Below are 13,865 nucleotides of genomic sequence, written 5' to 3' on the forward strand. Positions count from 1 at the left end.
GAAGACATGGGAAAACAGAAGAACCTCACAGCCTAGCTGGCCCCGCTAGGAGCAGCATGAGTTCATTATGTTGAAATAGTGTCCCCAGTGCACAAGGGACTGAAAAAAGAAGCCAAAGAAATGACTTGTAGTTTATCCAACGAACAGAGAAAAACACATTTTTACAGTTGAGCTCAGAGATCATTTCACTCATCTGTCTGAATTTATGAAAAATGTGAACAGAAAAGAAAGAATGTGATTGTGTGTGCGTGTGCGTGTGCGTTTGCGTGTGTGTGCGTGTGTGTGTGTGTGTGTGTGTGTGTGCGGGTGCGTGTGCGCGTGTGTGTGCGTGTGCGTGTGTGTGTATGTATGTGTGTAGTGGGGTTGGGAGGGCGGTATCCAGTGCACAGTCACTGCCTGGGGCCTGGGGGTGAAGAAAGACGTTGTTTTTGTCTTTGTTTCGTCTGGTATGGCTCTCTAGAGGCAAGATAACTTGAAAAAGTATACACAGCAAAATCCTTAGTGTTCATTCGTACATTTGTAACTTTGAGAGGGTACATACATTGGTTACATTTGCACCCTCTCAGAGCTAAATAAACACTACCTGTTTTTACAATGTAGTGGCCAGGATAAGAGGGACCCTGTGCCTACTTCCTGCCCCTGGCTAGTGTGCTAAAACATCCCCGCCGGGTGGGCATGTCATGGCCGATGATCTTCCACGCTGATCTGCTAATGCGTTGGGGTTGCATTCCGGGCTTGTTGGCAAACCAGAACCAGGTGAGGGTTTCGGGAGAAGTGAGGGCTTCTGGGAAACTCGCATTAGGTGAGGATGGACTCAATGATGGCTGTGTAGAACGGGGCCATTGTAGCTTGGAGGCAGGTTTGGGATTGTTCACATGTCTCTCTGTGTTAAAGTAGGACGACATCCTCTGCTGGGACGTCTTCTTGTAACAGAGGAAATGTCCCACTTGAGTTCCTGGAAATATTGTGATCGCCAAGAACTTGAAAAGACTTCTACTTTGGGAGACTGGCGAGCTATGGAAGTTCAGGGTTGAAGGCCAAAGTCATCTCTACGCTGCTATGTCCCGGGTGTGCATGTAACTCTGAGAGTGCACAAATGTAACCAAATGAACCCGTTTGGTTACATTTGTACACTCTCAGGGTTAAAAATGGATGAATTAACTAGATGAGTTTTGATTGGTTATAGATGCCTATTCAATTTCCAATCCAGTTCGTAGTTCAGAGGCATTTCTGTCTTTGGTGTTGTCATATCGCCCACATTTTAAAGTGTTGTGGTAGGCCTATCTACAGTATTGTATTTACTAAAGCCATCCTAAACTAAAGCATTTATTATCTATCTTAGTTATCTTAATATCTTTTTTGTGATATGAAAAATCAAAACACTGCACATAAAGTTAGGTTAGAGTTATGTCATGTGAATACTTGGTTCATTCAAGTTTTTCTTTTTCCTTTTTGGACTGATTTGAAGTTATATAAACACTGTTCCCACAGAGGGAACATTCCACCTCATTTATTTTGTGGTGTTTTTGATTGATGGCTGTGTGTGTGTTAGGCATTCATCTTTTTGGAAAACAATACAGTAACACCTGTTTTTTAATGTGCTAGTTTTGAAGAGCAGCACTTCCAAGTTTTTTACTCCAGATATGAGTGGTTGAAAGCCAAACTAAAGTTTAGAATATCTTTAAAACTGGTGCATAATAGCCTGGGGTCCACTTTGTTATTATTATACATTAATTGACATTGATTAACTATCCCTTGCACCACATTTGAACAAGTATGCCCTATATTTATTTTAATAAATGACAATAGCGAAAGCAATCGATCTACAAGCTTCCGTGTCACATCCTCACTACCTGTAGTTGTGAGCTTGTAGATCTGATATTTGTGACACACATTTTATTTACGATTTGCCCAAAATAAAGACACCAGGGATAATGTGGTCCATATAGGCTACTGAAGATAATTGACATTGACAATTGCAAAAAAAAAAATAGAGAAAAAAGCTGCACTGTTACTGGATGGAATTCAAGTAAAACATTGGAAAAAGTGGGTTAAACTAAGCATGTGGCATAAATTGTTTGTGAGAGGATGCTGACTCATAACACCATACCCCTGTGCTATGTGAGTCAGAGCAGGGCTTGACTCCCAGCTGTTGCATATTAGGCAATTTATCCTTCTACTTTTCTGCTCTCTCACTGAATGGAGACATACAAAGTAAACATGTGAAGTATTGATGAGGGGGCATTGTCAAAGGATATTGGTCAAAATAGACGATAGAATGGTTTTTGTACGGATGTAACTTAATTTTGTTATTTATTGATTTCATATAATTCACTATGTCATGGTGACAGTGACAGGGTGAATTATTTACACATGTTGGTGTCATTGTCACCAAAATATTGTTGACCGAAAAAGGAAACATCTCTACCCATTAATAAAGCAATGAAAGCAACGAAAAATATTGCAAATTGAGTAACTGTGTGAGTCTTCTTGTGAGTGTCATAAAAACACACCAGTCATGCATGCACTCTCATTAACATTAACTTTTCTATTTTCATATAACTTAATAGGCTAGAATGTCATTACAAGCATTATGGAATCCCTAATAAAAGTAGAGAATTCACTAGAATGTGGTTGGTTGAATCAATCAACCAACCAACCAACCAATCAACCAACCAACCAACCAACCAACCAATCAATCAATCAATCAATCAATCAATCAATCAATCAATCAATCAATCAATCAATCAATCAATCAATCTTTCTTTCTTTCTTTCTTCGAGACAACAGAACCATTGAAAACCTCAACCTCCTATGTCTTCAGATATCTACAGGAGGAGCCCTGACTTGACAGTACGTATTGTATACTCTAGTGTCCTCTAGTGGTGAAATGCGTTTACTACTCTCAGTATCTGAGCACCTTATTATTATGGACATTACATTAGGATTTAGAAAATATCCTTGCCTTACATTAATGTGTAATCCACGATTTGGCATAAATGTGTTTGTGCACATTAGCCCTAAAACGGCTGATATTCCGTACCTCGCATTGCATGTGCATTTGGGTGAAGGAAGCGGTCAACAATATATAACACGTTACATTACTAATGTGATGGACTTGACATTGTATTCGCAAATAGATGGAGAATTATTATCATCACAAATAAGCCTCTACGTAAGGATAAAAACCTGTGGTGTAAAGTAACTTAAATACATGTACTCAATATTTGCAAGAGATTTTTTTTTTACATTTTGAACTTGTGAAATGAAACATTACTGCACAATGACTACTTTTACTTTTGGAACTTTAAAGGACAACTTTGGTTTTTTACAACCAATGTTTATGTTTTAGATTGTAATTAAAGTAAATAAAAGATGAGTGTTAAAAATTTCAAATTTACTGCTTTCTATAGTTTTAGCAATTTTCACAATCTTTTTTACAGTGTTTTCACAGTGGGCGGGGGCATTCTGTCCGGTGGCTAAATATGTATTTTTTTAACACATTAACCCGGCGTTTTCTTTATTATTATTTACAGTAGCTCTTCTAGCCCCCAATAACTCACATCTGGCCATCTCAGACAGCCGGACCTTTTTTATTGTGTAAAAAAAGGCATATTTAGCCACCGGACAGAATGCCCCCGCCCACTGTAAAAAATATCGCAAAAAAATGCTAAAACTATAGAAAGAAAAAAAAATTACACTCATCATTTATTTACTTTAATTACAAGCTAAAATATAAACCTTGGTTGTAAAAAAACAAAGTTGTCCTTTAAGTATATTTTGATGCCGATACTCTTGTACTTTTATTCAAGTACATTTTGAATTCCAGACTTCTCCTTGTAGTTGTAACAGAGTATTTCTACATTGCAGTATTGATACTTTTACTTAAGTAAAACATGTGAGTATTTATTCCACCACTGATGATAAAAACAAGCAAAAAACACGGCATGGTCCTTTAAGAAGAGGGGAGCCGTTGCTAAATGATTGCGTCACTCGTACGCGCATAACAAAAATGGCAGCCCATGCTAGTGAGCTGGAGATTGCAAAGAAGAACCTAACCGATGCCATAGGAGACAATGTTAAGCAGTAAGTACATCATTGATAATACCTATATATGGTTGCTGATGATGATCTTGACTTCTCGCCATGCATGTTCGTTGCTTGTTCATCCTCTGGAGACTGTTGAGACCACCTAGCATCATGCTAATGCTAATCATGCATCTGCTGCTAACAACGTCTGCAGCAGTCTGAACGAGTTTCCTATGTTAATGACTGGCTCATGATAACAGTGGTGGAAGAAGTACTCACATTGTTTTACTCGGTGAAAGTATTAATAGAATACTGTAAGTATTAGTACCAAAAGTATAAAATACTCATTAAGCAAAATGTCACATTTCAAATGTATAAACAATCTTATTAAATTAGCAGATGTACAAGTCACGCTCACAATGCATCTACATTGAGTTTGTTGATCTGCTATTAATTTTTTCAAAAGGCTGAAATGTATATAGGGCTGAAGTGGTTAATGTAGGTTAATGTATGTTTTGTAATAATAATTAAAATATACAAAGTAACTAGTAACTAAAGTTTTCAAATAATTGTAGTGTAGTAAAAGTATAATATTTGCCTTTGAGATGTAGTGGAGTACAGAAATAGCAGATCTACAAGCTTATTTTTACGAAAGTATACCATTTTTAAATGTGTCAGTAATTTATTTGTATAATTAAGTTATTTGTCATATATCTGCCGTGTCATTTGTGATTATGCAAATAAAAAACGAAACAGAAATTAAAATTGCAATGTTCCAATGTTCAATGCCAAAAACACAATTAAATCGTTAATCGCTGTTATTTGTGACAATTAATCGTCAACTTAAATGTGTTGTCTACTTTGATTTTCCTTGCAGCTACTGGGCAAACTTGAAACTGTGGTTCAAACAGAAGATCAGTAAGGAAGAGTTTGACATTGAGGCACGTCGCTTGTTGGCACAGGACAATGGTAAGTAGGCACTAGGCAGACAGACCAACATTTTGTTACAGTGACTAATCTTACTCCCCCAATAATGTTTGTTAATTATATTATTTTTTTCTTTTCTTAGTTCACATCCACAATGATTTTCTCCTGGCAATTCTCACACGCTGCCAAATCATTGTCTCCACGCCAGGTAGGTCATGTTTTCTGAAAGCAACACAATATTATTAATATCAATAATAATATACAGGTATGAGTTGTTACATTTTACCCGTAGGCTCTGCAGTGTTGTATTTGTTATCTCTGTACAACATCTTAGCTGGAGTGGTCGTCACCCTTCAGTGTAAATCAGAAGAAAAGTGCTGTGATACACCTAAGAATGAAACAAAAGTTTACAAAAAGTAACATACAGTAACTCAAGGGTACTGGCAGTGTACAGGCACAGGCAACTACTGAACGACATAAATAGTATAAGTGTATTGCATTAATGCTTTTTTGTTTGTCCTCTAGATGGCGCAGGCTCTTTACCGTGGACACCTGGTTCTGCCTCAAAGCCAGGCAAACCAAAAGGAAAGAAGAAATTCTCTTCTCGACAAAAATTTGATGTAAGTTCTCCTCAATGTTGGGGTAAAGTGTGTCATCTTAAGTAGGGCTCCTGCAACCATCGATTTATGTTCTTGGCAATTATTATATCAATTACTTCAATTAATCGAATAATCAGGAAGCAAAATGTTAAATGTATCAATTAACCACTTAAAGAGAGATTTCACTTTCAAATAAAACAAATATTTAAAAAAAAGAATTAAGTAATGGAAAAATCACGGCCCCCTCACGCAAGGCCATTCTAATAGGTGAGGGGCTGTGATTTTTCCATTACTTTTCATTTATTTTTATATACGTTTTTAATGTTTGTTTTATCTGAAAGTGAATTTCTATTTTATTTTATACTGCATCAGGCAATGGTGTCGTGCATAAATGGTTCAAATAGATGTAAGCTTGTACATCTATTTGAACTATTGTAGAAATTATGTATTGTTTTTAACGTTTTTTCTCGTAAATTGACATGCCCAAATTAGGGATAGATTATGCACCATCTGCTTCAAATAATAATAATTTATTGACAAGATTGTCAAACAGTGCAGTACTGTAGGTGACCTCAATGAAAGAGTAGGGAGACCACCTCCAACCACTGCAAATGTGCTAGTTATATTGTATTAACATATTCCACCATACAGATTGGTTATAACTATCATAATTATTTATAAAACAAATCTTGAAAGTGTTTTAAACATTTTGAATAATTTTGCATTTTTTAACAAATCTTTAGATGGGGGGGGGGGGGGGGGGGTCCGCTGCAATATATATATATATATATATATATATATATATATATATATATATCAATTTGGGGGTCCTTGACATCAAAACGTTTGAGAACTACTGATTTAGAAGGCATTTGTAGCATCGGCCTCAGGTCTTAGTGGGTTAAATGGTTAAAGGTGTGCCTATTCCCTGCATGTGCCTATAGCATCGCTTCCAGCCCCAGAACCCCCTGAGTGCCGCCCAGCCCTTCAGCCCGCGGGAGGTAGGTGGCGAGGAGGAGGAGCTGCGTCTCAGCGCCCACACGCTGCTGCTGCCCACGCGGGGCCAGCTGGAGGCCCGCATGATGGTGGCCGCCTTCGAGCTGGGCCTGGATAACGTCACAGAGGACGCCGTCGGCTCCATGGTCCATGCTGTGGAGGTGTGTGTATGCGTGTACAGGTGTCCCTATTGATGGGGTGCAGTGAATAGGGCTGTAACAGTTAATCGAACTACTTGGTTTAGATTATTTAAAATAATTATCTATTTCAATAAAATAGATTTGGGGGAATTATTTTCCCCATTTTAGATTTCTTGAAAACCACTCGTCTGTAGGACTGTAAATTGTGAAAAGCGCAGATCTACAAGCTCACAACATGTTGCAATGTGCCACGTCGTGAGCTCTTAGATCGGCTATTTTAAGTTGATTCATTAAAAGAAATCTCAATGAATTGATAGAATTGCTAAGAAAGTAATGTTAAACTGTGGTTCATTTATGAGTGGTCGCAAGCTTCTTGTGATGTAAAAATGACACACTTTCAGTGCAGCCTCCGGGTGCTTTGGGAGTCGCACAGATATAAAATGTGGATGCATGCGGAGTTACGCATGAATGCACCTCCATCGAGGATTGTCTGAACGAATGACCACAAACACTGGTTGAGTTTTATTTTCTTGAGGCTATTCCTCTCACTATAATCGTATCACCAAAATCCATAATCATTCCTAGTCGATTTGTCGACATAAGAAATTAAAGTAAATTAACTAAATAAACCTGCTTCTCGATTATTCAATTAATCAACCTACGTAAGCAATTAAATCTATTATTAGTTCTATATATCGGTTTGGATTCGTTTAATTGCCCAGCCCTAACCAGGCGTACAAACTTTTTACATTTCTGTGAAATTCGCTGTTTAGAATAAGAAATGCATGCATGATTTTGCAAATCCAATTTAGACTGAAAGCGAAAGAGTGATGCATGCCTACTCAAAGCGAAAGAGTGTGATGCGGTTGCGGGCCTGTATGTCCGCTCTGAGTAGAAGGCTGCTGGCTACACTGCATCTTTGACATTTTGCTGCCTGTGCCTATTCAAAGTGAAAGTGTGTTTGGATGCGCGTAAATTGGCAGAGTCAACTAAGCAGGTCTTGTGGTTTACTTTCAGAATGAGTCAGATAGGAGAAAATTAAGCATTGTAGTGAAGCAGGTGGTTACCTGAAATTGGAGGTTAACCACATCAACCCTAGCATCCTGATTCTTCACACCTTAGCATCTATAACCAGTTTGCATGCCTGACTACTAGTAGCCTTGAAACATGTTTCTATGTGTGCCACTGTCTGTAGGTTTTGTAAAATGTGTGTGTGGCATGCACTCATGTGTGATTTGCCTGTAATGTGTGTAGTTGGTCTGTGTACACTTGCTTGACGCTGAATTGATGATCTGCCTTGTTCTGTCTACTTGTATGACTACATCAGGTCAGGTGTGGCTGATCTTACTTTGATGCTCTGTTATCATTACAGCACCACTTAAAAGATGTCCTGACAGCTGTTGTCATGCGGAGGAAGGCCTACAGGCTACGTGACGGTCACTTCCCGTATGCGTTTGGTAGTGACGTCACGCCGCAGCCCTATCTGAAGAACAGCCTCGCCGCTTACCAGAGCGTTACAGAATGGTATGGGCAACGTCACAACTTCCATCTGCTGACTCCTCTCAATGTTAAGTTTGATTCATCTATTAATTCCCAATTCATCTATTAATTCCCTGTGTCTGTCTGTCTCTCCCGCCCAGCCCGCCTCCAAGCGCTTCTCTTCCTGCTGGCCCTCCACCTCAGGTCTCGCCTGATGAGGCCGAACAGCAAGCCGCTCTCCTATTGGCTTGTTCTGGTGACAGTCTCCCAGCACCACTCCCTCCAATCAGCATGTTTGATCTCCTGGAAGCGTTACAGGTGAGGCAAACTTTATTCTCAGTGGAATCTCATTTATTGACATGTTACATATAAAAATGTCCCTTTTTATATATGGAAACGCTTCGGGAGTACTGGGAGTCTGGGATAGCGTGATGGGGCTTCTCTGAGAGTATTGCTGCCCCAACCTCACAGGGTTGGGGCAGCAAAAGCTCTATCGCCCCAGGTACGGTTACGGTACTTGGTCCTGGCGACCTCAAGGAGGTTGGCGTCACCAGACCTGAGCGAGCGGGAAGGGACATGATAACGTTTGAGGAGGTCGAAGAGGTAGGGGGGAGCCAGATGGTTCAGTGCCTTGTGGGTGGTGAGTAGTGTTTTGAAGTGGATTCTTTGTTTGACCGGGAACCAGTGAAGGTTGTGGAGGATAGGTTTAATATGGTCTCTCGCAGTTGACCATAAGTACAACTCCCTTGTTGAGTGCAATGTCGCTTTCCTCTCTCTGCACTGTCGCAAACAGAGCAAAAATAATAATGAAATAAAAACCTAAATACAATCCTTCCATCATATGTGTCATTATCCCCACACAGGTTCACCATGACGTGATGCCCTCTCATACCATGTACGCCCTGAACATGGAGCGCATCCTGGCGCGGTTGTGGCACCCCAGCCACGAAGAGTTGGAGCAGGACCACGTGCACCGTCAACGCCTCGCAGCAAAGGATGGCATCCTCGTCAGCTGAGATGTGGTTGTACAGACGAAAGACAGAGCAGGGGTGGGATCGGGAACACAGGAGAACAGAGTGGGACTTTGTATCGCCTCCAAAAAAGAAAACACAATTCCTGAAAACACCACAAAAAACACATCCCCCGATGGACAGACGGATAGAGAATTGTTTGAATATTGAGGGTAAAGACTTTATACCACAGATGGGTAAGAAACTCCAACCACTAACAAAAGTCTGGTAAATGTTGTCTCTGGCTGGTAGGTTTGTCTACTCTACCAGATACACTCTGCCTGGTAGCCAACCACATATTGGCAGCTATGTTGTATTCTGAAAATACAGTTGGTTGGCAAAATAATGAAAGTGGTCGATGAATTTTGGGATATCCAAGTCTCTGTGGTCCTAGTTGGACTCTGTGTTAGTTTGAAGGTGTCTTTGAAGTGGTATAAGAGGTTGCAATGCCAACTACAATCCTTATACCCTATTTATACTTGGTTGAACGCTGCGTCACACACCTGAAATAGCCAATCTACAAGCTCCCAACCTCTTGCATTGTGACGCGTTGTGAACTTGTAGATCAGCTATTTTCGGGCCACGGCACTGGCGCACAACTATGCATAAACCAGGGTTTACTTTGTAAAGACTGAACAATAACTGAGATGCCAAATGGACATTTTGGTTCCTAACTATCAGTGCTTTAGCTGGGGACACCTTGGAACCCACTTAAGGACCTGGCTGGGGTTCCCAGACCCCACTATGAGAACCGTGTAGCTATATAATGGTGATTAATATGATGTTGGCCAGTTAGTAGAAACCTTCCAACATGTCGATTATAAAGTTGGAAATCTAAATTGTGTTTGTGACCGGCATAATAAAAAAAATAAAGCTTGAAAGGAGCAGCATTTCTGCAACGTTATCCATGTTATCACCTGATAAATGTTTACACATTTTTCTTAAAACATTGCAAAGTGAAACACCAGTGTTTCATCAGGTTTGTTAGACATGGCTCAGTCAAGCATGACTTGTTCTCCTCTTGTGAAGGCTCTGATGAAATCATACGCTGCTGTCTGTGTAGCGTGGAATTGTGATGGTGATGTTTCCTACTCCAGCAATAGCTTTGACCCGCTGTGTCTGTGTAGTTTGACAACATTCTGGATGTCATCTCAAAGTTCTCCAAGGTCATATTTCTCAGCATACCTTTGCTCTACTCTGTTCAGAGAAAACAATAAGTACACACACAGTGATAATATCGTCACCAACTAAATGGTCCAATATACCTGTAGTTTCACATAAAGCCAGCTTCATGCCAGTCTCAACAATCAATTTTAGAAATCAGGATTAAGGCTGGCATATTTAAGAAAGTGAAGCGGCATCATTGATGATGTGGATGAAATCGACATTAAATGGTGTTTTTATTGTCTTGTGTAATGCACATGATGCATGTTCAACTTAAACTGAGCACAGCATCGGGTGCACCTAAACCATACCAGTGTATATAGGCTGTTCGTACCCTATTGTCTTTTTTTTCTTACAAAACGTTAAATATCATTAAAAAAATCTTTATATTGTATTATTTTACTTCCATGATTGTTCTGTGTTGTACATTACTTTACCAGATAACAAAATGTATCTTTGCTGTTGAAGTGTTGAGTTCACTTAGTTATCACTTAGCATTATTTTCTAACACATGGCAATAGCAGATGTACTACTGTACATCTACTGTACTGCTTAGGCAATGGCACATATTAGATAATTTTCATGTTCAGAGTTGAGGTTGAGTTGAGAGCTCAAGGAATCACTGCTATGTGTCTTTAAACTGCTTTAGCGGGTTGCAGTATTTTAGGCACACCCACCCTTCATGGGAAGTAACGCCCCTTGAGAGCGCTCTTGCCATATATGGGCTCGCTAGCTGCTTATTTCCGACACCTTGCTGTCCAATCAGAGCGCAGTCCCCAACCATTACACTATACTGGAGTGACTCATTGTCCCGCCCGCCCCCAATGGCTCGTAACAACAAACACTGAATGTACTGTACTCCCTCCTTTAATTATTACTTATTATAAGCCCTGAAATGCTGTCTTATCAAATAGAGACAAGTACTCGCATGTATATATGTCCAACGTTTTTATTTTATCATATGTACAATTCTGAAGTGCTCAAAAAAGACGTAAAAATCGTATTACAAAGTATTATTTCAAGGTCTAACATATGTTACACCTATATATCACAAAAACAAAACATTGCATCATCGATGTAAAGGGTTAATTAACAAGTAAGGCTGTTCTGTCTGTCAGTTATAAAGCAACACACCTTCCTATGAGTCAGTCAGTGTCCTTGCGTAAAAGGTGTGAAGCATTGCTTATTCATTTATTGTTGTGTTTGTTGATACTCTGTACAAATGGTCGCTGCTGGTGAGAAAACACAGTGCTAGACTCGAGTCTATTTACATAATAACTTGCTGCTCTGGGACAGTGTGGAAGAGACTCGCTGTGCAAGTCTTGTTGCTACACTGTCACACACTGGCCCACAAAGTTTCTTTGTCGCCGGTTCTTCTGGTCCCCAACACGTACTGAAATGTCTCATGTTTACTGCCATTTGCACACACTTGTAACACTGAGCGAGGGTGGTGTACAAACGGAACCGAATGGATTAGGTTCCATAATGCAGTGGTTCTCAAACTGTGGGTCGGGACCCCCAGGGGGGTCTCCACATGCTTTTGGGGGGGGTCCCCAAATGCCTTAACTCCTACAATTCCAAGTGCTTACCAGGGTGGGATGGGGGTCCCCATGCAGTTCAAATATGATTCTTTTCGGGGGCCACTCACGGCCTGAAAGGGTTGAGAACCACTGCCATATAATATAACCGAATCCATTCGGCTCCATTCGTACACCCTCAGAGTTAAATTGAACTGTGTGTATGTTGGCAGCTCAGTTCAGTAGGCCTGGAGCTGCTGCGTCAGAATGAGCTGGCAGCCACTGTTCACATGGTCCATGACCTTCTGCTTGAGCAGGGCCAGCTCGTCCCGCAGGACGTTGGCGGAGGAAACCAGCTCCGTGTGCGTGGTCTTCAAGTTCTTGACCCTGTCCTCCAGGCGAGAGATCCTCTCCAGCTTCCTCTTGCGGCACTTGGACGCGGCCACCCGGTTCCTCATGCGCTTCCTCTCCGCCTTGATGCGCTCCTGACTCTCCATGTCGATGGGGGACAGCGGCGGCGTGTCGCCGGACATCTCGGGCACAATCTGGGGCTCCTCTTTGAACGCGTGATGATGGTGATGGTGATGATGGTGCCGCGGAGGGCCGCGCTGCTGTGCTGCCGCTACGGCCAGCAGGGGGTCCATGATGTGGCTCTGCTGCTGGGACGGGACCCCCGTCCCGGCGCTGGGGTAACTTGTGTTTGAGTGCCTCTCGGCGCCGGTAGGTGCCGACGCAGAGCTGCTGTTGCTGTTGACGGCCCGGTTGAAAGTGGAAGTGCCCAAGTTAGTGTATTCCGGTGGCTCTGCGCGCACAGTGCAGCTGTAGGGTGGTATGCCGTCTTCGGACACACTAGACGCGGGGGCCATGTCGTCGTCGTCGCCGCCACCGCTGGTTGGGGGCGCCGCCGCGTCTGCGCCCTGTGCGTCAGAGCTGACACCGGGGGGCATCGGCATGTGCTGCTGGTAGTGGAGCTCCGCCAGCGCCCGCACGAAGCCCTCGGCGAAGCCCTCCTGCTCGTCCGTGATGTTCTTGGGACAGAAGAACTGGGTCGGGCCCGGGGTGGGGGTCGTCAGGCCGTTGCACGACGCGATGATGAGCCGCTCCAGTTCGGGCGAGGCCAGCTTCAGCAAGCCCACGTCCGGAGACGTCAGGATGTCGATGGCCTTGGAGCGCAGATGGGGTCTGAAGTGCTTCGGGTCGTTTAGGTTCAGTGTCATGGTCTGCTTGAGGGTCTTCATGTTGAATCCGTACCCTCCCATGATTCCGTCGCGCTGAGAACTAGTATTGGAGCCGCTGACAGATTCGTCATAGAACGTCGCTTCCATCTTTGTCGGCATAAAAATGTCCTTTATTCTCTCGAGGGAAGGCTTTCGTTCAAAAGTCCACGCATTAAAATATTCTCAGAGATACAGATTAGTGTCCAGTAACCGCTTTTGGGTAGAGTCCACCTATTGTTGAAGTTCAACTCGGTTGGCAACTTTCTGTGTCCCAGGAAACTTTTCTTTTTGTGTATAAAATAGTGACCATCGACAAAAAAAAAGTTCCACAATCGATTGCCGTCAGTGTAACAATTAAAATATCTATTCGTATATGTTTTTTTCACCTAATAAGTGTAGCCAGCGCCTAGGCGGTATGGTGTAGGGCTACTTTCGATCACTTCCAACGTGGAGTCGAACTTTATCCACTTCTAAGCTGCAGCTCCACTGAAAATAACAATGATGTCATTTCTACGGCTCCTCATTGGTCCAAGATGACTTGCTGGGCGGTGCATTCCGTAATGACATGCACGTTGCTCCGACAACCAGACATAACCCCGCCTCCCGCGATGCTTTATGGGATTAGGTAATGCATAAAGCGGAGCGGTGTACTCTGGGATTACGTAGTGTTTTTGAATATTTAGTTACCCGCTCAATTATGATACCAGCCTAGAGCACACTGTCCAAAATGGTCTGTTTAATGTCCATTTTATTCTAATGTTGAATCCCTCTCTCTCTCCCTCTGTGC

At 42.0% G+C, this 13,865-nt stretch overlaps 2 protein-coding genes across 2 annotated transcripts; one reads left to right on the forward strand and one right to left on the reverse strand.

The window, feature by feature from the left end:
- Positions 1-3,998: 3,998 nt before the first annotated feature.
- On the forward strand, positions 3,999-10,736 carry tada1 (transcriptional adaptor 1). Its single transcript, XM_084057875.1, has 8 exons — positions 3,999-4,086; positions 4,907-4,998; positions 5,099-5,164; positions 5,482-5,576; positions 6,500-6,712; positions 8,064-8,215; positions 8,332-8,488; positions 9,034-10,736. The coding sequence occupies exons 1-8, from the start codon at positions 4,013-4,015 to the stop codon at positions 9,184-9,186; spliced, it is 1,002 nt and encodes a 333-aa protein (XP_083914001.1). The 5' UTR covers positions 3,999-4,012; the 3' UTR covers positions 9,187-10,736.
- Positions 10,737-11,287: 551 nt separating this feature from the next.
- On the reverse strand, positions 11,288-13,531 carry LOC311045334 (transcription factor Jun-like). The gene has a single exon (XM_084057175.1). It carries the CDS (start codon positions 13,196-13,198, stop codon positions 12,101-12,103), a length of 1,098 nt encoding a protein of 365 aa, XP_083913301.1. The 5' UTR covers positions 13,199-13,531; the 3' UTR covers positions 11,288-12,100.
- Between the last annotated feature and the right edge of the window lie 334 nt (positions 13,532-13,865).

Source organism: Gymnoscopelus microlampas, assembly GCF_963454915.1.
Source record: "Gymnoscopelus microlampas genome assembly, chromosome: 5".
Taxonomy (NCBI): Eukaryota; Metazoa; Chordata; class Actinopteri; order Myctophiformes; family Myctophidae; genus Gymnoscopelus; species Gymnoscopelus microlampas.